Genomic DNA, 24,480 nt, shown 5'->3' with positions numbered 1-24,480 from the left:
AAAAGGATTTTCATATGCTAAGGAAGACCTACAAGATATTGGAGGCCGTGTCATTGTCAAGTTAAAGATTGCTTTTCCCCTCTAGCAAGGCATTAACATTAAGACAATTGGAAGCTTCCTGAAGAAGTCACACACATCCCACCCTGAGGGATATCACCTGTGGTTTGTCCTCAGCTAGCCTTGCTCCCTCATCACATGTATTAAATTTTATTAATTTTAATTTGGAAGAATTATGTTTTCCTTAGATTGCAATATTTTTGTTACAGGCTATAGTTTTGTGAATACAGTGTTCTCTTGTATGATATCCAGTCTGAAGAGAATTAGTTCATTTTTTAAATGTTCTCTTTTGGTGTTTTGAATCATCTGATGGACCTTTGGTTTTGTCAAATGACTGGTAATTTTTTTTTAAGATTTTATTTATTTATTTATTTATTTTTAATTAATTAAATTTTTTTTTTTAGATTTTATTTATTTATTCATGAGAGACACAGAGAGAGAGAGGCAGAGACACAAGCAAAGGGAGGAAGGAGCCCCCATGTAGGGAGCCTGAAGTGGGACTCGGATCCTGGCACTCCAGGGTCATGCCCCTGGGCCAAAGGCAGGCCCTAAACCGGTGAACCACCCAGGCATCCTTATTTATTTAAGGGGGGGGGGGGGTGGTTATGGGGAGGGGCAAGGTGAGGGGAGAGAGAGAGAAGCCGATTCCCGCTTAGTAGAAAGCTTGGGACAGGGAGCTTGATCCCAAGACCCTAGGATCATGACCTGTGCTAAAGGCAGACACTTAACTGACTGAGCCACCCAGGCACCCTCCTGTTAAACTTTTTGACCAATGCACTAAGTTAATGAGTAAGTTGTTCTTATGAGTTGAATTGTGTCCTCCAAAAAGACATGTTGAAGCCCTATTCTCAATACCTGTGAATGTGACTTTATGTAGGAATAGTCTTTGCAGATATAATCAATTTAAGATGAAATCACTATAGCATAGGCCCTGATCCATGACTGTATCTTGATAAGAGGAAAATTTAGAGGCTCCTGGGTGGCTCCTTTGGTTAAGTACCTGGCTTTTGATTTTGGCTCAGGTCATGATCTCAGGGTCCTGAAATCAAGCCACATTGGACTCTGTGCTGGGCTTGGAGCCTGCTTAAGATTTTCTCTTCAACTCCTGCCCCTCCCCTCTTTTAAAAAAGAAAAGGAAATTTAAGTGCAAGCACACTGGAAGAATGACAGAATGTGACAACAGAGGCAGAGACTGAAGTGTTGCTGCTGCTGGAAGTCAAAGATGGCTTGTAAGCCACCAGAAGTTAGGAAGAGGCAAAGAAGGATTCTCCCCGATAGGCTTCAGAGGGAATATGGCCTAGCTGACAGGCTTGAGTTCAAAAGTGTAGCCTCCGAAACTGTGAGAGAATACACTCCTGTTTTCATGTATGTATGTATGTATGTATGTATGTACGATAGATAGATAGATAGATAGATAGATAGATAGATAGATAGATAGATGATAGATAGATAGATAGATAGATAGATAGATGATAGATGATAGATAGATAGATAATAGATAGATTGATAGATTTATTTTTATTTTTATTTTTTTGATAGATAGATTTATTATAAGGAATTGGCTCATTTAAGTCCTAAGAACTGCAGCTGGTAAGCTGTAGATCTGAGCGCCAATGTTCTAGTTCCAATGTGAATATCGACAGACTTGAGACCCAGGAAAAGCTGATGTCCCAGCTCAAAGCAGCCAGGCAAGAAGAAATCTCCCCTCAATTGAGGTAGTGTTAGCTCTTTTGTTCTATTCAGGCCTTCAACTGATTGGATGAGAGGACAATCCGTTTTATTCAGTCTACTGATTCAAAAGTTAACCTCCAAAAACACCCTCCCAGACACATCCAGAGTAATGTTTGACTAAATATCTGGGCATTCCATGATCCAATAAAGTTGACACATTAAATTGACCATCACAAATCTGCCCTTGGTCAACTTGGCGCCCATACACAGCTCATTAAACCATACTTAATCCTCAAATAAAGATAATAATAAGGTCATAATTCCATCTAACATGACACAACTATCCCGTGTACAACCAAAAACATAGTAACCCTTTCTTAGAAGAAAAGGTTAAAACTTGGAGTGAGGTTTACTCTTCTCTTTAATATCCTTTAACTTAAATTCTGTGATGTAAAATTAATACATAAATAGTATAATATAAAGTTAATACATTTATGTGCCATGATAAGGGAAAAGGAGAAGAAAAAAAAAACAAAGAAATAGATATAGATATACAAACACACAAATGTATTTGTAGCAAAATAAAGAGGAAATACTCAGTGACAATTTACAGTCCTCATTGCTGTGATTGGTTATGTGGTAAGCATTGCTGGTATTGATAACTATCTTCTTCCACTGTCCACTCTGTATTCTCTTTGCCTTCAGGAAGTACCTCAGCTGGTCATGTTACCTGGTTGAAGGACCCAAACCTTTCTTTCTTTTCTTTTTTTTTTAAGATTTTATTTTTTATTCATGAGAGACAGAGAGAGAGAGGCAGAGACACAGGCAGAGGGAGAAGCAGGCTCCATGCAAGGAACCTGATGCAGAACTCAATCCCAGGACCCCAGGGTCACACCCCAGGCTCAACAGCTGAGCCACCCAGGCATCCCACAAACCGATATTTCTGATGGGTCTGGCCCTTAGTAGCCCCGCCTGAATTAAGTTATCAAAGTTTTCCATTGACCTTAGTCACAGGGCATGGCAATACTAAAAGATACCCTAAGGGATCTCTGTATTCCACACATTCCTTACCTCCACTGTGGAGGATAGTCCAGTTTCCTCTTGGTAATCAGGCTCAATTACCCCAGCCAGCACAGGAACTCTCTCCTTTGCCTGTTGATGCAGACACATAAGATGTCCAAAGTGGCTGAGCTGTGGTCTCAATTTCCAGTTCAATGGACATCATAGTTGTATCTCCTGGTGGATGCATTTCTCCCCTTGGAACTAAGACTTCTAGACCAGCAGGACACAGAGTCGTGAGAACAGGAAGCAAATATTTTACTAGTGGGTCACTGGGGGTAACAGTAAGTGATACCAATTCCATTTCCACTCCTTGGCTCCTTGCACTCCTTGTGGGGGAAACAGTGCCATATATTGGATACTGATTCAGGGTATATACAGCCTTCTGGAGAATGCTTTCCCAGCCCTGCAAGGTACTGACATCTATCACCCATTTACCCTGCTGATTACTCAGACACAACATCTCCTTCTCTGCATTTGTTCACTTTGAGTTTGCCATTTTCTTGGATCTGTTCTAAATTCTGAAGTGGTTTTCTTCAAAGAATTTGGGCTTTGTTTTTTCTCACTGTGTCACTTCTTAATCTAATACAATCTACTTTTCATTTTTCATACAATTAATCATCCAAAATAATCAGTCTTGCCATTATTCAGAGATTCGTCAACATGTCTTATCTATTCATGGAAATCTTTCTCATTTTATAATGCTTCTATGAATTTCTTCTCAAATTTTAGGGGATTTGAGACATAAAGGGAAGCAAACATATGTGTTTGGCCTATTATATCTATCCATTCTCTGGCTTTGCTGTTTAAATGTAACATATCATGACCAGAAACAAAGAATTTCTGATTAAAAATGGTGAATTAGTGGGGTGTCTGGCTGGCTCAGTCAGTACAGTATGCAACTCTTGATCTTGCAGTTGTGAGTTTAAGCCCCACATTGGGTGTAGAGCTTATATTGAAAAACTAAATAAAAATATATTTTTTTAAATCAAAAACCATTTATTTTTTTTAAAAAACTCCTTTAAAAAAAAAAAACCTTGTCCAAAGTTTTTATTTAAAAAGGTGAATTGGGCAGCCCGGGTAGCTTAGCAGTTTAGCGCCGCCTTTGGCCCAGGGCCTGATCCTGGAGACCCGGGATCGAGTCCCACGTTGGGCTCCCTGCGAGGAGCCTGCTTCTCCCTGTGCCGGTGTCTCTGCCTCTCTATCTCTCTCTCTCTATGTCTCTCATAAATGAATAAATAAAATCTTTTTTAAAAAATTTAAAGAAAGAACATTAAAAAAAACCACAAGAGCAAATGAAATGAAAAAAGACACATAATATTATGATAAATTTTGCCAACCTTTTTTTTTTTTTTTTTTTTTTTTTTTAGAGAAGGAGGGAGAGAGAGTAATGGGGACACAGAGAGAGGGAAAGAGAATCTTAGGCAAGCTCCACAGCCAGCACAGAGCTTGGTCTCACAACCCTGAGATCATGACCTGAGCCAAAATCAAGAGTCAGATGCTTAACCTGCTGAGCTACTCAGGTGCCCCATGCCAACTTTTATTTTTATTTTTTATTTTTGGAAGGGTACCAAATTACTTTATTTGAAGGAACGATACAAATGAAAGAAGTAGATGTTTCGGTATAACTTATAGAAAAGGTAAAGGTAACCCCAACATGCGTGCACTGCCTCGGTGACCAGGGAAGTCACCCTGTGGCTATGGGAAGACAGCCTAAGGCTTAGCTCTCACTATCACTGTTTCCCAGGGTGTGCTTGTCAAAGAGATACTCTGCCATGCCAGATTCGGGAGCCCCCATCTTGCGCAGGTTGGTTACATGGTCACCCAATTCTTTGATGGATTTCACCTACTCGTTCAGGTAATGAGTCTCAGTGAAGTCACACAAGTGGGGGTCATTTTTATCAGTGGCCAGTTTGTGCAGTTCCAGTAGTGACTGATTCACGCTCTTTTCCAAGTGTAACGCACACTCCATTGAATTCAGCCCATTCTCCCAATTGTCACGGTCCGGTTTCTTAATATCCTGAAGGAAGGTTCTACCACCTCGTTGGTTCTGCAGCTTCATCAGTTTCTCAGCATGTTCCCTCTCCTCATGAGATTGGTGGAGAAAATATTCGGCCAAGTTCTTCAAAGCCACATCATCACGATCCAAGCGATAAGACACGGACAAGGAGACGCAGGACGCGTAGAGCTCCACGCTGGCCCGGCGGTGCTTCTGGCGCACCTGCGCGGGCGCGGCGTCCTGGCGGGGCGGGAGCGGCGAGAGCGCTGCGTGGAGGTGGAGGTGGCCAGGCCGGCTCCGGGCGGCGGCCCCGGAGGGCAAACGAGCGCCGGCCCCGGCCCCCCGCCCGTCCGAGCACTGTTGAAGCAGGAAACCGCGGCGACTCTGGCGGAGACTCCCCCAGCCAACGCTCAAAAGATAGAGGGCGGTTGGGTGGGTGACAGGTGACTGCCGGGGGCGGAGGGAGTGCGCGAGTCGGTCACTCCACGGAACCCCTCAGGGGCTCAGTGTTTACAAGCTAAAATGGGGTTCTCAGCCTGCTGCAGGCCTACTTCCCCAGACCACACAACTAGGTAACTATTTGTGAGTAGGGACTCATGTTTCTCCACCCCTCATGAATCAAAGGGCCAGAAGGTTATTTTCCGGAAAATTTGAGTCCAAGAAACTCTAGATTCAGGAAATGTCAGTCAAATAGAGGGTAGTTGTGAGGCAAGGGGCTAACAGCATGGAAAAGAATTCTTACATACTGAGCTATATAACTCCTGTATCAGTTTCCTCATGCTGCTGTAACAAAGTACCACAAACCACAAGTCAGTGGCTTAAATAACAGAAGTGTGTCGTCTCACAGCTCTGTAGGCTAAAAGTCCGAGATCAAAGTGTAGGCGGGATTGGTTCCCTTTCAGTGCTGTGGGGGAGAATCTGTTTGTCTCTCTCCTAGCTTCTGGGGGTTTGCTGGCAATCTGTGACATTCCTTGGCTTAGGCTGCATCACTCCAATCTCTGCCTTTATCTTTATGTGGCATTCTTCTGTGAGTGCATGTCTGTATTCAAATTTCCCCTTTTCACAAGGGACCATCATATTGAATTAGGGGCTCATCCTATTTCAGTATGACCTTATCTTAAAGAGCTACAACTACAGTGACCCTATTTCCAAATAAGGTCACATTCAGAGATACTGAGGTTTACACTTCAACATTTGAATTTGGGGGTACATAATTCAATCAATAAAGTTCCCTTACTTATCCTATTCTCAGAATTCCAATAATTGGATATTCTGAACGCATCTTTGTCACCCTTCTCCCTGTGTGTTTGAAAAAATTGAAACAACCTAGATAAAAAGTTTTAAAAAACCTGACATTTGTAGTTCTTCAAAGATTGCATTTTGCTTCAGTTTATTCTACCTGTTGTCAAGTCTCACCCACATGTACAGAGCTTCCAATCAGCTCCTTAGTTCTTAAATATGAAATGAGCATCCTGGAATCACTAGGTACCTAAGTAGTGTTTCCAATAAGGAAGAGACAAATGGAAACAGAAATATAAAGGCCTAAAGGAAACAGACATAATGCAGTATCAGAAGAAAGCTTTTTTAAAAATTATAATTAATAATCACAGAGAGATAAAATACTGCGATCATAAATTTATCTTTTTTTTTTTTTTAAGTAAACTCGACCCCCAATATGGAGTTTAAACACATGACCCCAAGATCAGGAATCATATGCTCTACACACTGAACCCATTAGGATCCCCTGCAATCATAAATTTAAGATGGGATGCTTTGAAAAGAAAATGTTTCCAAAAAAAGAAAGTGGTCTTAGAAAGCAGGATAGAATAAATGAGAGTAGATTATCAAAGAAATAATATGAAATGTACATAATAAAACATATGTGAAAATATATATACATGAGGAGTGCCTGTATGGCCCCATAGGTTATGCGTCTGCCTTCGGCTCAGGTCATGGTCCTGGGGTCCTGGGATGAAGCCCCTCATCAGGCTCCCTGCTCAGCTGGAGCTGAATAATCTGCTTCTTCCTCTCTTTCTGCCTCTCCCCCAGCTTGTGTGCTCATGCTCTCTCTCTCTCTCTCTCTCTCTCTCTCAAATAAATAAATGACATTTAAAGAGAAAAGAAAATATATATGTACACGAATTTTATGTGAAATTATATCTATATAATATTTATTTTCCTGGAAACCTTCCCAACCCTTTTTCCTCTTGCTCCACTCTCAACCTGTTTTTCTCTAGATCCAATACAGTAGTCATCCTGGGATGACTAGATCCAATACAGTAGTCATCCTTGGGATGTCTCTTCGCTGCTTTTCTGACAGTAAATATTTACAATCTAAAAATAACATAAAACCACCTTATAAACTAAGAAACAATATTGAGAAAAGCTCTAGATTTATTAATATAGCAATAGACGACGAAAGACAGTAAAGCAATCTTCTTAGCCAAAATTTTGATTAATTGTGATGCAACAATGAAGTTATTTTTAGTCACACAACATATCAAGAAATAAATCTTCCATACAATCTTTCTTGAGAAGCTTTTTGATGATATGCTTAAGCCAAGCAATGGATTATGCAAAGCATAGGTTGTGGACTATAAGAAAGGAAGGATCTAGCCAGACAAGCAGCAAAGCAGAGACATTTCAGGATGACCACTGTTTTGGACCTAAAAAAAAAAAAAAAAAAAGGAAAAAAGAAAAGAAAAAGGAAAAGAAAAGCAGATTCAAATTTGAGCAGGAGGAAACAAGGCTGAGGAGAAATGTCTCTAGGAAAATAAATATAATTAATAGTTTGACATATTTTTGCATTACTAAGGTATCTGCTATAAATAGGTATATAGATATTGCCATATCTCTTTGGGAAAAAAGGGAACATAATAAAATGATATAAAATTATAAAATTTTCTTAAAAATCAAAAAATTGTTTGAGAAAGGAAATATTTTTTTTAAAGATTTTATTTATTCACAATAGACATAGAGATAGAGAGAGGCAGAGACACAGGCAGAGGGAGAAGCAGGCTCCATGCCGGGAGCCCGACTTGGGACTCGAGCCTGGGACTCCAGGATCGCGCCCTGGGCCAAAGGCAGGCGCCAAACCACTGAGCCACCCAGAGATCCTCTGAGAAAGGAAATAAATACATTATTTGGTTCAGTGGTGAACAGTTATCTACAGGGCCATAAAAATGGAAACTTTTAAAGAAAATGGAAACTTTTTTGTTAATTTTTTAACTACGTAATATGGTGAGAGAAAGTGTGGAATGATGATAGTGGAAAACAACAAAATATTCATTTTTAAGCATATTGTCTAAAATTAATAAATCAAATTTGTAACATAAGCATATTGTACCCAAAATAGAAGAAGAAACAGGTAAAATAGTTCAAGGTAGGTGATGGGAGAATAGAAGAATAGGGAAGGGTGAGAGAGTGAGGCAGGGATTACTGTTTATAAATCATTTACATTATCAGATGTTTAAAAGTGTATGCATGTGTTATTTTGACAAAAATAACAGATTTTTAAAAAAGAATACAGAAACAAATAAAACACCAAAATATACTGATAATACTTTGAAAACATATTCATATGTTTCCCAGATGTGGTATGATGACTGGTACTCTACATACAGCCTTAAGAAAACAATCAGGTTGATCAGATACTTATATTATTAGCTTCCTTGTTTATACAAGTAACAAACATAAAAGTCAATGTGATGGACACATTAATATACACCTAATGAGTTAAAGGTTAATTGTTAAGACAGAGCATTTGTAAAACCTATAGAAATGTAGAATCTAGTCATGTGTATGTATGACTCCATGAGGATACTGATTGCAATGTTCTGGCAGTATTTGCAATTTTTTTCAACTTATCATTTTACCATTTTTTTAAAAGTTTATTTATTTATAATCTTCACCCAACGTGGGGCTTGAACTCACAACCCTGAGATCAAGAGTCACATGCTCCACTGAATGAGCCACTCAGTTGCTCCAGTAGTTGCAATTTGAATTACAAAAATCAGCTCCATCTTATGGGTATTCCTAAGAATGTGGATTAATAACTACATGGATTGTAGACATGAATTTCCTACTTGTGACTCTTGTGATGTCTGTGAGTTGATATTTTGGTTTTCTTGTTTTTTTTTTTTTTTTAAGTTGATAATATTTTGTGTTAGCCAAGGGTGCAGCATAAGGAATCTACAAGAGGAAGAGATGAAGAAGCATTAGAGGCGAAAGAAGAAAATAAGAAAGATTAAGAACAAATGGCCAGTAGAATAGGGAAAGATTGCACATTGGTTGTTCTGTCACTGTGATACTGAATAGTAAAGAAATTACTGTTGTGCCAATAAGCAAGGGGATGTTAGGCAATCCCCCACCAGAACGTTTTCAAAAGACTAAATTCCAGAATAGCTACCTTCATGGAGAATAATAGAATTAAATGACAATGACCAGACAATTAAAGTGTTTCATAGACATTATATATTATAAAGAACTACCTGATGATATGAGATTCCTTTTATTCTCACTGGATGACAGATTTTAAAACATGTTGATGGAATTTTAGCAGTGATTAAATTTATGTTTATTATAGACATTTTTGAAACAGTGGAGTCATGTATACAACTACTATGAACAACTAGGAAGTTTAGGCTATCTATAGAAGAAAAATACAGGGATATTAAAGGTATAGCTTTGAAATTAACTCCCCAACTCCCCAGTATGTACTTAATAATGAATAACTTGGGAAAAAGAAAGATGATTTAACTTTGTAAATGTGCAACTAAATTTTATGAAAGTCAATTTTAAGAATTCAAAAAAAAGATGTTTTAAAGTATATGTTCAGCAAATTCTTTTTTTTTTTTTAAAGATTTTATTTATTTATTCATGATAGACATAGAGAGAGAGAGAGAGAGGCAGAGACACAGCCAGAGGGAGAAGCAGGCTCCATGCCCGGAGCCCAATGTGGGACTCGATCCTGGGTCTCCAGGATCGGCCCTGGGCCAAAGGTAGGCACTAAACCACTGGGCCACCCAGGGATCCCGTGTTCAGCAAATTCTTTAAGGTTTTCATTAATAGTGTAAATGTATCATGATATTGCTATTCTTTCAGTTGGATATAACTATTGTGTTCACAGGTTTCAATAAAAGTCTACTTCATATTTCTACACACATATGTATGTGTGACAAAGATAACTTTGCTTGTTGTAAATAAGTCAACACATAGAGGTGTAAAAAAAAAAAAAAAAAAAAAAAAAGCAAGGATTCTCTTTCACCTCATTCAATATCACCACCCGTCAGGAATCTTGACATATGGTGCAAGTTGTCCACCTCATACATAGTGTACTTCTATTGCAGTGTTTTTTCCCTCAAAAGCAAGAAAATGCACTAAATTTCTTTTACTTAATACTGTAGATATTTCTTCTGATCCATACTTTAAGATCACTTGAAAAGTTCTGTAATATGGATGTGTCATAATTTTTGGACCATTCTCCTATTGCTGGACATTCATAGTATTTGCAGTTGCTTACTATTATAATATTAAAATGAACTTCCTTTCCATATATCTTTACATATTATTGACTATTTTGTTCCATAGGATATATTAATAGAAGTGGAATTTGCTAGATTAAAAAGAATACATAGGGGATCCCTGGGTGGCTCAGCAGTTTAGCGCCTGCTTTAGGCCCAGGGCGTGGTCCTGGAGTCCCGGGATCGAGTCCCACATTGGGCTCCCTGCATGGAGCCTGCTTCTCCGTCTGCCTGTCTCTCTCTCTCTGTGTCTCTCATGAATAAATAAATAAAATCTTTTTTTAAAAAAAGAATGCATAAAACTATTATTATTGAATAGGTACTACATGAGCAATGCAAGAAAAAATTCAGAGGAAAAACAAATATAAAAAGGATGTTTTTGGGACACCTGGGTGGTTCAGGGTTGAGCGTCTGCCTTTGGCTCAGGTCATGATCCTGGGGTCATATATTTTAATCTTAAAATATCTATTTTGTGGATTACAAAAACCACCAGATTTTCAAAGGATATGCAGACCATTTAGTCCACAAATTTTCAATTTCTACTACTCTTCTTGTACAAAATAAGACTTTGAGAATCAAAACAAAACCAGTAATAACTGTTTGGCTAACCAGTCTTATGACAAATGCTTAAAGAGGCTGCTTAGAAAACACAACAATATGTCCACCTTCACTCTTATCACAGTGTTATTTATGACAATGAATTATGATACTGTATTATCATTAAAATGTATGCTCCTTGAAGGCATGGATTTATTTTCTCTGATGTGTCCCCAGTGGCTAGAGTAGTATTAGGTATAGGATAGGGACTCAGTAAATACTAGTTGATTGCATATTATTCAAATTTAACCAAGAACTGGAAGACATAGACTTAAAAAAAAAAAGATTTTATTTATTTGTGAGTGACACAGAGAGAGAGGCAGAGACATAGGAAGAGGGAGAAGCAGGCTCCCCTAAGGGAGCCCGATGTGGGACTGATCCCAGGATTCCTCATGCCCTGGGCCAAAGGCAGGTGTTCAACCACTGAGCCACCCAGGCGTCCTGGACTTAGACTTTTAAGTGATCTTATTTCAACATTTAAACAAGAGGTAAGATACATTCACTGTTTGTAGTATGCCCATAAAACAGCTAAAATCAAGTAACATATAGAAAGGTAGTCAGATGGAAATCATGCCCTACATTATCAAATGCATTGGATCACCCGTAGTCCTATTGTACCACCTGGTTTTAGCTTTCACAGGGATAGGTTAGCTACTCTAAACCCAGGAGCCTCTTTGCATCATGACATACTGTGTTATAGGTACATAATACAACTCAACTTACACAGACACAGAAAAAAAAAAGGAACTGTTAGGAGACCCACAGGTACATATATTCAAATGGTTCACCTTTAAAAAAGGTTTAATAAAGATTTTAATGAGATTTTTTAGGAAAAGTAAAGACAGATCTTTGATGCTTTGTTGATATTAAACGGGAAGCTGAAGTATTGACTGATTTTTTTAAGGTCCTTCCTAACATTTTGATTCCAGGAAATATAATTACTTTATAAATTCATTAATTTTCTGTCAGAAAGAAGCAAATAGGAGAAATGTATGCCCTCAAAACTATATAAAACTACTAAAAGGCAAGACAACTTTCAACTTCTAGCATTTTTTAACCCCAGTGGTGAATAATATAGCAAATCATTGAAAAACCCAATGAAACATATAGAAGGCAAATTAGGCCCTTGTCTTTCATAATTAATATTTCTAGAAGTAGAAAAAGTTTCCAATTAAAAGCACTTACTAGGTTAACTATTACCTATGTAATTTTTTTTTTAATTTTTATTTATTTATGATAGAGAGAGAGAGAGAGAGAGAGAGAGAGGCGGAGACATAGGCAGAGGGAGAAGCAGGCTCCATGTACCGGGAGCCCGATGTGGGATTCGATCCCGGGTCTCCAGGATCGCGCCCTGGGCCAAAGGCAGGCGCCAAACCGTTGCGCCACCCAGGGATCCCTACCTATGTAATTTTTAAGGAAAAGAGCTATTTTTAGCTATGATGTGAATCTGATTTGACAGAATATATGCTTTTATATTGAGCTTAAGGGCTAATAATCCTATAGAGATATAAGTAGTAGAAAAATAAAACTCAGTAAAATTCTGTTGGTATTTTGTAACTATGTTACTTAAGAAAAATTAAATATAGGGCACTTGGCTGGCTCAGCTGGTAGAGCATGTGACTTGATCTTGGGATCAAGTTTGAGCTCCATGTTGGGTGCAGAGATTAAATAATTAAAAAATATCTAGATGTTAACTGACTCACAAAATGTGCTTTCAAAAACTTCTGAAACAATTTCTTTTTGAAATTTATTTCCAAAAGTCAGAGACAAAACTTTAAAAGTGACACATTTATACTAAGGATACATGCTTGAGAAAAAGAAAAGAACAGGAATACAAAAATAGACATAGTAAAATTTTAATGAATACAATATTCTGATGTTCCGGATACAAGTAGAATACCACTAGGTAAGAACTGTATTTACCTTCGAAGTCTAGGATAGTATGGTTGGAGATAAACGAAGGTTTAGGACAGCCATTTTGCTATTCACAAGTTAATCAGTGCTGACCAGAAACTAAAGCAATTTATTTTGGGTTAAGAATTTCAATGAAATTATAGGATGAATCTTCTTTTTTAATGAATATGTTTTAAGGTGATCTGTACTCATATAAAGGCAGTCAGGGCAAGTCAAACCACAGAGAGCCCTCACAAAGACTAAGCACCAAATGACGAAATGTTTGTGGCTTTCATTTTGAGCCACTTTAAATTTTATTTTGTTTAAATGTGTTTTCCATTAACATTCACATACAAATTCCTTCAGGCAAAAGTTTTAACATAGAACTTTCTTCTTGGAGATCTTGCCAACTGTTACTTACAATAGTTTTTAAGCAATGAATACTTCAGAACAATCCCAAGCCTATACTTAATTGGTTACAATTGTAAGATGCAGAGCTTTTTTTAAAAAGTTTTCTGGTCCCCCAAAATTCAGTAGGGCCAAATGCATTAACTGGAAATAGCATTTGTTAAAAAAAAAAAAAAAAAAAAAAAGTCTTAAAAGAAGATAATGAATAAAATAACTATTTAGGCTCTTGTACACAATCTTTCTAAATTTTCACCCTGTAAGAAATGATTACAATGTCCTTCAGGCCTGCTATATGCCCTACAGAATTAAACAAAACAAAACAAGAAATTTAACATTTCAACAAGCTAGTAACTATTTACTGTAAGCATATAGTGAAATTCTGGAAGACAGACTACCATACTTTAAGAAAACACTATTAACAGGTAAGCTTGTGTTGAAGGCAGTTTATAAATGAAACATTACAAATCTTATGTTTATGCATACAACTTATAAAATAGAAAAAAAGCTATTTTTCCAATAGTATAGCATCACACTAACACTATATAGTTAAGATCGAAAGCTTCTGTACATGTCCACTACACCTCCACAGCAGCATACGCCTCAGACATTTTCCTTTGTTATCCAACATATGCCAACCATGGTTTCACGGATTTGTACCAGTTTAGGCAGGCTAAAATAATCACTCTGCCATATTTATTTAACTATGAGACAAAGTTAACCAATTTCAGGGAACAAAAGGTTTCATAATCAGTAAACATATTAAACGTCCACAAAGGTTGGAAAATGCTTCTAAGGACATGATATAATCCTAACAGGAGGATGAATTATGCCCCTAGATAGAGTGTATGTGGGAATAGTTAGGAGCCTGGAGAAATAAAGACATATGGGACCTAAATGATCATCAAATCAGTAATAGCTACTAGAAACTCAAATTTTAGTGCAACATCATCCAGTTTACCACTTGACTACTCAAAACTGTTCTGCTGTTAGTGTGAATTAATATTGAAATAGAGAGCAGTCTATTGGAATTTTGAAAAATTAGAATGATTGTGTATCTAACCTTAGTTTTGTACTCTGAAAATGTTATAAAGCTCAATTATTTTCCTGGCTTCTTAGATCTTCTACCATCTTAAGTAATTCAAATTAAACATGGTTGCCTGCAAATTCTTTACTAGGGGAAGTAAAAGCAAAGTACATTTTGGTTGTTTTGGTGCTGGTCTCATGTATGTGCTTTAGCATTGACAGCACTACTCCAGGCATTTATTGTGCTACTTTACATAACTAAACACGAGAAAAACTCATTCAGTCTGAAAATCTTTTTTTTTCGTGGCAGGCTTATTTAAAAATGAAAACAAAAACCCACATAAGTTCTAAAAATCAGATGGGCATTTTGACAACCTGAACTAGGAACTTTTAAGTCTGTCAAAGAAACTCAGACATGGAAAGCTGCTTCTGAAAAATATAACGTTTTTTCACTTTGGCTTTTTTTTTTTTTTTTTAATCTTAACGATTTGTGGTAAAATGACCTCAAAGAAAACTCCCAAGTCACATTGGGCATTCATGTCAGTGCTTTGTAATAGAAGTGTATTTTCTAAGCATTTTAAATTTTAATGTTTTCAAGGAATTTAAGTTCTTTTTTTTAAAGCTCTAGTCCAAGTCTTCAGCTATTTAGTTTTTTAAAAATATACTTTGGGTCTTCAATAGAGAGGACATAACTGGGCTAAGCTACTTTGATGACCTTATAGGATAGTGAGGTTCACTCATTTCCTGAGCATGGTTGACCCTTAACAGAACTGATTATTTCCTCACTCAGTTATGCAGGATACTGCCAGTCTCTACTACAAAAATCTTGCCAGTCTTTCTAGGCAATTGTTTACCATCCATGTTTAAAAACCTTGTACTACCAGAGGCAAAGCACATAAAATGAAAATAAGTAAGCTTGTTTCTAGTCTATTTATAAAGCCTTATAAATCATATGGGAAAATTAATGTATAGAAAGTAATTTCCTTATTATCTGATCTGTCCGCCAAAAAGTAATTACTGGGTTTCTGTAAAAACAGGAAACTCAATCATAAAATGTCTACCTGTTTAAATTAAAATGCCAATCTTGAAAAGTTTTAACATCAAGACACTAAAAAAAAAAAAAAAAAGCAAATTCAAGAGGATGTTTGAAATGAAATTTCTGGTTCAAAAGTACTAAAATCATGTCACTGCAAAATTCCCCATGGCTTTTTGGCACGGACACTGAAATAAAGATTTTAGTCTTTCCGTCACTTGAAGCTGCTACTAAACACAATTAGCCTTTAGAAGAGTGGAAAAAAGACTGAGGAACTGAAGGATAAGGTAACTACATCATATGCACACATAGTTTGAAATAAAGTCGTTTCTTCAAGGGATCTGAAGATACCAGAACAGTTTCCCACATCCCTTCTTTTTTGAAGAGAATTCTAATCAGAAATAATTCCTTTATGTTACTGTGAGTGGTGTTGCCTGGCAGCAGCTTCAATTTCCTAGGCTAGTGTTCAATCCAAGTAATTAAGTAATCTCACAAGGAATAATCATATATGGCAACAGGATAAAAGCAGGGCAGTTCTTCCATGCACAAACATTTCAGGAGAAAAACCATTAATTTTAAAGATAACCATCAGGTTTCAGGTATCCTAGCACACTCTAAACCCTAAGTTTTGCTTTACACCATTGGTGACTAAAATTAACAGTAAGTTTTGCAGTGAGGTTTTTTTTTTTTTTTTTTTTGCCTGCAACTATATACACATTGCAAAACTATTCTGCATCACATGATTTTAAATGAAATAAATATAAAAATGAACCACACAATCAACACATAACTTTAATACTCCACATTTATCTTGATCACAATGGTGGTAACCTCCTTGTCAACAATCTTGTGAGTTGAGGAGTTGATTCTCATTTTCATAGCCATCAGGCAGATATGCTCTCCTCAGCTGGTCTGACTTAGGTATGGAGCCTCCATTCTTCACATGGCGAGACAGGAAAGCACGGACTGCTGGGTGATCAGCCTTCTCAAGTGGGATGTTGGCTTCCAGGCACATTTTCACAAAGTCCTGGATAACACTGACTTTCTCTGTTTGCGCAGTACTGTTGCACTGAAGGGATGCAGTTAGGGGCCTCTGCTTCTTTCTCACATTCTGCTCTTCAAACTCTGCCTTCCTCTTGGTATGAGTCTTTGACTTAAGGTGGTCACTAATGGCAGACTTGCGAACATGATTCAGAACCACATTGCAAGAAGTGCAGAAGAGTTTTCCTCCATCTTCGTGTAGCTCACCTCCAAACTCAGTGACTCGATCCAGGGGAGTCACATATAAAGCAGTCTTAGAACGGTTTCGAGCAGGTGGTGCTGTCACTACAAATCTTTCCATTCTGACACTGAATAAGGTTCTTTCAAGAGAAACAGAGATAAGTGTTAAAACAACAGTTTGTTTGGAGAGTAATTAACAATAAAAGGTATAAACATTTCAAGAGTAAAGACGTCGGAAAACTTAATTCAAATTAATAAACTGTCCATTAAGTCTTAACTTACCTGAAATACGTATAGGAAGGCAAAACCAGAGCAAGTTACTAGTAACATCTAGGTCCATTCCTTGAATTTGATGAAATTCAAGTAAGTTAAAACTATGAAAAAAGAACTGCAACTAATTCAGATGTCACTATGTTTTAGGAAAACTCAATCTGATATCAATATTTAGGGTATTAATTATATATATATATTTATATTTTATTTATTTATGATAGTCACACACACACAGAGAGAGAGAGAGAGAGAGAGAGAGGCAGAGACACAGGCAGAGGGAGAAGCAGGCTCCATGCACCGGGAGCCCGACGTGGGATTCGATCCCAGGTCTCCAGGATCGCGCCCTGGGCCAAAGGCAGGCACCAAACCACTGCGCCACCCAGGGATCCCGGGTATTAATTATATTAGTCTCATCCAATTTAGATGTGTATTGAAGTTTAAAAGACTCTTTTTTACCTTCACAGTTCTGGGCAACTGATTTTAGGAACACAATTATAGGAAATTATGTTCAAAAATTGCTCAAACAGGTGGGCCAATAAATTGCCCTAATTCTATATGAAGATGGGTATAATGTCCAAAATTGTTCTGAGAAGAAAAAAAGCAAAAACTGAAAAAGAACACAGACCAACTGCAATTAACAGCAGCAACAATGACATAAAATGGTAAAGCCAAGATACAGAGCTCAAAGTAAATAATTTTTTAATGTACATATATGTCTACCGAGTTTTCTAAAGATGATCAAGATATGCAAAGTGCTTTTTCTAACCCCTGTTCCCTCTTTTTTTCCCTTAAAGATGAATGCATTTGTTAATTATTTATTTCACTTATATTATTTCATTTGGTAAGTTAGAACAAATCTAAGAAGGTAACATAGTGCCTAGTATATAAGTCTATAAATCCATTTGTTGACGGAATAAGTAAATGATTTTTTTTTGTTATTTTTCCAAGTATTTAACTCAGAAGCAGCTTAATAATTTCTCAATTTACCCTAAAAACATTTTTATGATCTTTGCCAAAATTATGACGTTACATTACGGACACTGAAAACCTGAGATAAAGAACAAATGTTGTCAGTGACAACCATTCGTTCTCTAGAGCCATGCCTTTGGGCTAAGCTCTTATGTTAACCCAAATATAAGAAATTAAAATGAATTTGATAGAATTCAAGATGGAATTCTGTTCTCTATAAACACGTTAGACAAAAATTCTTAAGTGCATTCTGAATAACTATCCTTTAAAAGTGTAACCAGCAATAAGGGAGTATTCCCTTAATCTATATTAGATAATTTATTGTTGGGTTATAGGAATTCTCTCTCAAAAGAATGCTAAATTGCCAATGCGTTAGAAACCCATGGACATAAACTCAAGAGACAAGACATAACGTTTCAGAGAAATTCTGGAAAGTATGATAAAGTTTAGGTTTTAATACATTTAACTGTATCTTCTTCCAATTAACAAATTATTCAATGTTCGACTCTCACGTGCCAAATATTGTGTTAGGCTATAGGTTTTCAATGGCAGAGAAGACAGATATGATTCCTGCCCCCAAATCAGTTACCATTACATATGTTTGTACTTTAAGTCAGTGGTATGTATTTTTTACTCCTCTAACAAATCAGTCAAAATTATGATTAATTTTGTTCTAACCTAGTTATAAAAACATTAAATATCTGTGCTTAGGAACGCCTAAATCTTGTGATGTGACAGTCTTCTGTCTTTTAAAATTTGGATTTCCAACTTTAAAATAAACATGATCAGTATTCTCTGAAGCGTAAAATGCTCTATCATTTGTGCTAATGTGAAAGGCCTATATACATTCCACTGCCTGTAACTTTCAAAAATCTGTTTGTGTTACCGCAGAGGGAAATATCCACCCAGTAGAGGATGCTCGACTTTACAGAGACCCGAATAACAAAAGTGTTTTCAACAGATTGTAAAGATATTTTAAACGAGGAAGTTAAGCGCAGGAATTAGCCAACAAAAGAGAAGCTGCAAATTTACTAGACCGAAATCAAACTCACAAGTTTTCAAGTTTAAATGTTTACCCGATCAGTTTCCCGTTTTTTTCGTCTTGATATTTAGCAGTGAAGGGTCTCCAGAGTACAACCAGAGACGCTTGAAATCCTGGCACTTTGGTTTGTTCAAATCCGGAGCCGCCTTCAAATCAGTTTTTCAACAAGTGGTGATGGGGAAATAGTTCCTGGGCTTGCACCCTATTTTCCCTGCGGTGCCGGGAAGTCATGCCTTTACTGTAAGACATGAAAAACAAATGGAAAGAAAATATGGGGGAGGGGAGGGAAAGAAGGGGAGATAAAAAGACGAACAAGAACGACGCGGCCACCACGGAGGTGTCCTTAAAACCGCTCTCTTCAGGTGGACTCCACACCACCCATCCGGATCCCAACGTTTACCTCAACGCGGTCCAAGCAGTCCTCTTAGTTGCCCGCCCCCCTTGGCACCTCCTCGCGCGACCCAGGCCCCAGGGTCGGGGGCGGGGGAGAAAGGCGGGGCGCGGGGCGTCCCCGGCGTCTGGACTCCCTCCCCCGCGCCGAGCTCAGCACCCTGGCGCCCACAACCCCGGGCCGCCAGCCGGATGAGGCCGGGACCGAGCCGTGGGCCCGCGAACTCGACAGCAGAGTTGGCGGCAGTCTCAGGAGAGGAGGCGGCAGGCGCCCGGCGGAGGCGTCCGCTGTCAGGCTTCCCGTCTCCTCCCTCTTCCTCCCGCCGACAACGGCGCCCCGGCCCCGCCCCCGGCTCCCGCTTCAGGACCGAAGGCCCCGGGCCCAAACCCCGCACCAACGGCCGGGCCCACCCTCGTTCTCCCTAGCTCCTCGGTACCGTAGGATCGGGGCCGCCGTCAGGGGAAGTGGATGAGACCCGGCCGGAAAGGAAAGGAGGAGGAAGAAAAAAGGAGCACGGGGGTAAGGGAGGCGGAAGACCCGTCGCCGCCGCCGCCGCCGCCGCCGCCGCCGCCCGATCTAGCCCCGCGGCGGCCGCCGTGTCCCCCGCCGCGCCCCGTCCTCTTGCACCGCCTACTGCAAAGCTCGTAGGCGGGCCCCAGCAACCGCCGAGCAGCGCTGACCAACGGACCGAGAGTCTCTCAAACAGACGGCTAATTTGGCCAATGGGAGTTGAAGGGCGGGCATGTGTGTGATTGGCGGCCAGACTTCTCCAATGAGAACTGGGGGCGTGGGTGGGCGGAGCCGGAAGTAGGGACCGCCGAGAGGCCTGTCCGGCTGGGGCGGAGGGAAGGGGGAGGGAACGAGAGGAGGAGGAGGTTAGCCGAGGCAGCTACAGCGGCGGCGGCGTAGGGGCTGGTACGCGCTGGGCGGCGAGAGCCTCATGGCGGAGGAAGAGAGCGATCAAGAGGCCGAACGCCTCGGAGAAGAGCTCGTGGCCATTGTGGAGTCCCCGCCAGGCCCTGTCGGGTTTAGAGCTGCGGGCGACGGCAGAGGTGGCGCTGGCGGCGGCAGCTGCGGGGTCGGCGGCTTTGGGATCAGCAGTCGGGATTACTGCCGACGCTTCTGTCAGGTGAGGCGCCCGTCGGCCGCCTGGACTTGTCACCCGGGTCCTGGGCCTCCCTGCGTCTCCTGGCCTTCTCGTTCTCGAATCAGGGCTGTGTCCGGTGTTCGCTCCCGGAGCCCAACCGGGAGAGAGAGTGAAGATCCCTTCTCCACCTATCCGGCTTGGGGTGGGGGGCAGGGAGCGGGGCTGGGACGACCCGCGGGTTTAGGGTTGCTAGAAAGTGAGAGTTTGTCAGGGGTGGAGAGGTGGCGAGAAGAAGGGTCAGCTGGCAGGAAAGCTGTGTACTGACATTCCTCCTCTGCTCCGAATAGACCCCTTTCCGCCCGAGGGTCCCGCCTTATTGGGTTTCCTACCCTGTTCCTTCTCACTTCGTGTGGAATCTCCGGCAGCATTTCCTGCCTTCCCTCCTCCGCCCCTTGCCCCCCGTATTCTCCCCTTTTTCGGAGATGGGTGGCATGCCATCTCTCTACCGCCCCCTCTCCTGTCATCGCCACCCCTCCCCCTCTGCTTAGGGTCTCCTGTCATCCCCTCTCGGGATCCCACTGGGCCGGTTCTCCAGGTGGCTTAGGAGCTGACCCACTGTTAGTTACTTTGTCGGGAGGTGGAGGTTATGGCAGTGTGATTGTCATTTTTCCTTCTCTTACGCTGCTTTCCCGACACATGTACTCTCTTTTCTAATGAACTGCTGATAGAGAAAGTAGTTTTTCCTAAAGAGCTGCTCTGGTGACCTCACCACCCCCTTCCATGTTTTAAATTACAATGTATTTTACGCAGCCCGTAAACTGCAGCGTCCGAACGGTGACTGTAAATTATTTACTTGGTCGTCTGCCACTACGATTTATGTACTTTAGAATCTGAATATGATCAAATATTATAGCAACAAAGTGCTTGTCTAGGTGTAAAATTCTTGTAATTTACATTCACATCTACATGTATTTATAGTTTAAACATTTCGTTCTCATTCACAACACAACACTTTTGTTTTGCGAACTGTTTTGGATTTTTTTTCTCTTTTAACACGCCATTCCTTTTTTTTTTTTTCCATTCCTTTTTTTTTTTTATCATCATCTTGGATGTATACAGTTCAAATCATGGCTCCACCACTTCCTAGTTGTGTTACTTTGTAACCTAAGTAACCTACAAATTACTTAATCTCTTTGTGCCTTAGTTTCCTCTTCTGCCAAACGGAGAGTAATTAAGTTGGTGAATAAGTAAAAGATTTGAATCCTTCACATATTAATTAAAGTTAGCTATTCATTTCATTGTGGTAATAAGTAGGAGTAAAGTTAACAAAAAGTGGGCATTGTGTTTGCTGAAATTTGATTTTATGCTTTTGCAAGCATTGAAAGAAAAAGGATGGAGTTGACATTTTCAGGTGTTTTTAACACTTTAGCTTAAATAGTTTCTTGACTCCCTCCTCCCACCTCCATAGATAAGTTGGTTTGAAGGTGGAAATTGTCTTGGTATAAAGTGTGTCAGTTTTCTTTGGCATTTGTTGTCTGATTAGTGACTTTCTTGAATTTTTTTTTGTATTGTGATTCACTGGATTTAAGGATTATTCAGTGTCTTTACAGTACTTCTAACTATATGTTTTAGGGGATCCCTGGGTGGCGCAGCGGTTTAGCGCCTGCCTTTGGCCCAGGGCGCAATCCTGGGGACCCGGGATCGAATCCCACGTCGGGCTCCCGGTGCATGGAGCCTGCTTCTCCCTCTGCCTATGTCTCTGCCTCTCTCTCTCTCTCTGTCTCTCTCTGTGACTATCATAAATAAATAAAAATAAAAAAATAACTATATGTTTTACATGTAGAAATCACATTATGGGTAGACTTTGTATCTATGGCAATTTTAGACTTCTGAAAATTAGGTTACAGTTGATTTTTTTTTTAGTATATTCACAGGCGAGTCTTTTCATTTTTTCTGTTTTCCCTCCTATATCATTAATGAGCAACTTGGTTTTGATAACAGTTAGTTTTGTTAATTTATTTGATCCGATAACTGTTATTTGCTGTAGAAGTTGAAATTTTGAGGACCAGAACATTTTTATAGAACTTTTAACTACTCTTCTGTATCTTGAAATCAGTTTTAAGAACAAATGAATAAATTTAGTCCAAAATACAGCATCTGAACAGTGACAGTAAATTATTTTAAGAACAAATGAAGTTGATGGTTCTATAAAGCTTCACTACCTCCTAAATATCCAGGAAAATAAACTAAACAGGAAAAACTTTTTTTTTTTTTAAATTTTTACTTATTTATGATAGTCACAGAGAGAGAGAGAGAGAGGCAGAGACACAGGCAGAGGCAGAGGGAGAAGCAGGCAAAGGCAGGCGCTAAACCGCTGCGCCACCCAGGGATCCCTAAACAGGAAATACTTAATGAATTTTTATTTTGTATTACTAAGTTATGAGTTAAGTTATACTGGCATACTTTCATGTTACTTTTACCTGAAACCTCATTACATATTTTATAGTACTCTAGATTACCAGTAGTTATGTTCTTAGGGTTCCTGTCCTAGTTCCACCTTCCAGGTGAGCTTTGTGTAGTTCTTTTCTGTATTAAAAGTTTAAGATGGAATAAAGGATTATTTGTATTAATTTGAATTTTATCCATTGATTAGTATAATTCTAGTATAGTAGTTCTGTTTTATTTGCCAGTAAGGGAAGCAGTGGGTCATATAATCTAATTTCCAAAGATTGTTTCTTTTTAAGTATTTGGGCTCCTAATATTTACTAAGAATAATTTTAAGTTACTTATATTCATTAGTAAATTACTTAATCATAAGTAATCTATAAAATGGATAATATGTACTTCGGTGGGTGACAGTTAACTAAATATATGAATTAAACACAGAGCCTTGTCGTGTTGAGAAGAAAGGCTCCAATTCATCTTCCTTTTAGAAAGAAATATGAATCAAAATTTCTTGGCAGTTAGTTTTGTGGGTGAAGGGAGAAAGGAAGGAGCACTTCAGGAAAGGTCTTTTATCATTTACCACAAGGAAAAGTAAAACAGAAGACAATAGGTAATGTATGTTGATAAATTATACCTACACTCAATAGTTGGCGATATATTTTTCTGTTTGAGAAGCAATACCAGTAATTATAAATTCTCAAATTAAGGGAATAGACCCTGAGGTTTCAGCTAATTTTCGAGATGATGGATTTGAGAGATTCAAAGTGTTGGTTTCCAGATAGTTATATGGTCTAATGTTGGACTGCTTCTGTCATATCCTCCCTTGGCTTTTATTAGTAGACTCTGAACAGATGCTTAAATAGAACTGGCCCTTAACTGATACTTCATTTGCGTTAGAGGGGGAAAAATCAGTTTTATTGAGGGCCTACTAACTCTTAAGGCCTTCATATTGGTCTTATTATGCAAGTTACATATTTGAAATCGAGGCCTGAACAAGTTAACTTGTCTTCAGTTCCAGTTGGTGGGCAAGCTGAGATTTGAACCAGCTCTAAATTTCTACTGAAAGGTTGAAATTACAAATAAATCTTCAAATAATTAGGGGCACCTGGGTGGCTCAGTCACTTAAGAGTCTGCCTTCAGCTCAGGTCATGATCCCTGGGTCCTGGGATGGAGCACACATTGGGCTCCCTGCTCGTCAGAGAGCCTGCTTCTAAAAGTTCTCTTTCAAAAAATAAATAAATAAATAAATAAATAAATAAATAAATAAATAAATAAAAGTTCTCTTTCACTATGCCACAGTATAAAAAATATTTCAAGAAATAGTTATTATTTCTCTGACTTTGGTACTGTGAACTACGTAAATACTTGAAGGCCGTAATAATTCAACCTACCTTGTTGCTAGGTATATTGAAATGTTTTCATCATAAATTGTATACTAGTGAGTTAAGGTACTTTCTTCTTAGTTTAGTGCCAGGAAGACTATAGTGAGGGATAAAGAAGTATTTCTGGAAATACTTGGATACATTGATTAAAATAGATTTAAAATCGTTTTTTTTTTTTTTTTACTACAATAGGATTAATAGCTATTCCATGAGGATGTCAAGAGTATGAAAGAAGAGAATGAACCTGAAGTGCTCCATACTGTACCTAGCACATAAAGAAGATTAAATAGATAGAAGCTGTTAATATTTCTGTTGTCTGAAATCCTCTGAAGGTTTAAGAGAGACATTAGAGATAATCTTATAATTTGCATCCCGCATTTAAAATTTAGAGAAAATTTAGGAATGTTA

The 24,480-nt window shown here is 38.9% G+C and overlaps 2 protein-coding genes and 1 pseudogene across 5 annotated transcripts in view; 1 reads left to right on the top strand and 2 right to left on the bottom strand.

Annotated features, from left to right (window-relative positions):
- Window positions 1–4,402: 4,402 nt before the first annotated feature.
- Window positions 4,403–7,041, bottom strand: LOC144301543 (ferritin heavy chain pseudogene; annotated as a pseudogene).
- A 5,704-nt stretch (window positions 7,042–12,745) lies between these two features.
- CGGBP1 (CGG triplet repeat binding protein 1) lies at window positions 12,746–19,797 on the bottom strand. 3 transcript variants are annotated; one of them, XM_077878745.1, is made up of 3 exons: window positions 19,595–19,797; window positions 18,778–19,005; window positions 12,746–16,623 (listed from the first exon to the last, which is right to left on the bottom strand). In XM_077878745.1, exon 3 carries the CDS (start codon window positions 16,602–16,604, stop codon window positions 16,101–16,103), a length of 504 nt encoding a protein of 167 aa, XP_077734871.1. In that variant the 5' UTR covers window positions 16,605–16,623; window positions 18,778–19,005; window positions 19,595–19,797; the 3' UTR covers window positions 12,746–16,100. The 3 variants fall into 3 exon arrangements, with proteins under 3 accessions (XP_077734871.1, XP_077734869.1, XP_077734870.1); XM_077878743.1 differs by having other exon boundaries at window positions 18,802–19,005; window positions 19,595–19,794; XM_077878744.1 differs by lacking the exon at window positions 19,595–19,797 and adding an exon at window positions 19,168–19,374 and having other exon boundaries at window positions 18,802–19,005.
- Window positions 19,798–19,985: 188 nt separating this feature from the next.
- The window catches only part of ZNF654 (zinc finger protein 654), a 92,436-nt gene continuing 87,941 nt past the window's right edge, over window positions 19,986–24,480 (top strand). The window contains exon 1 of one of the 2 annotated variants that reach the window (XM_077878738.1): window positions 19,986–20,287. In XM_077878738.1, the coding sequence (XP_077734864.1) occupies window positions 20,099–20,287 (189 nt within the window). In that variant the 5' untranslated portion in view covers window positions 19,986–20,098. The remainder of the gene's footprint in view (window positions 20,288–24,480) is intronic. The other variant, XM_077878739.1, reaches the window with a different exon arrangement.

This window comes from Canis aureus, chromosome 30 (genome assembly GCF_053574225.1).
Source record: "Canis aureus isolate CA01 chromosome 30, VMU_Caureus_v.1.0, whole genome shotgun sequence".
NCBI lineage: Eukaryota > Metazoa > Chordata > Mammalia > Carnivora > Canidae > Canis > Canis aureus.
Note: the sequence above shows the minus strand (reverse complement) of the source record. Positions and strands in the feature narration are given on the sequence as shown.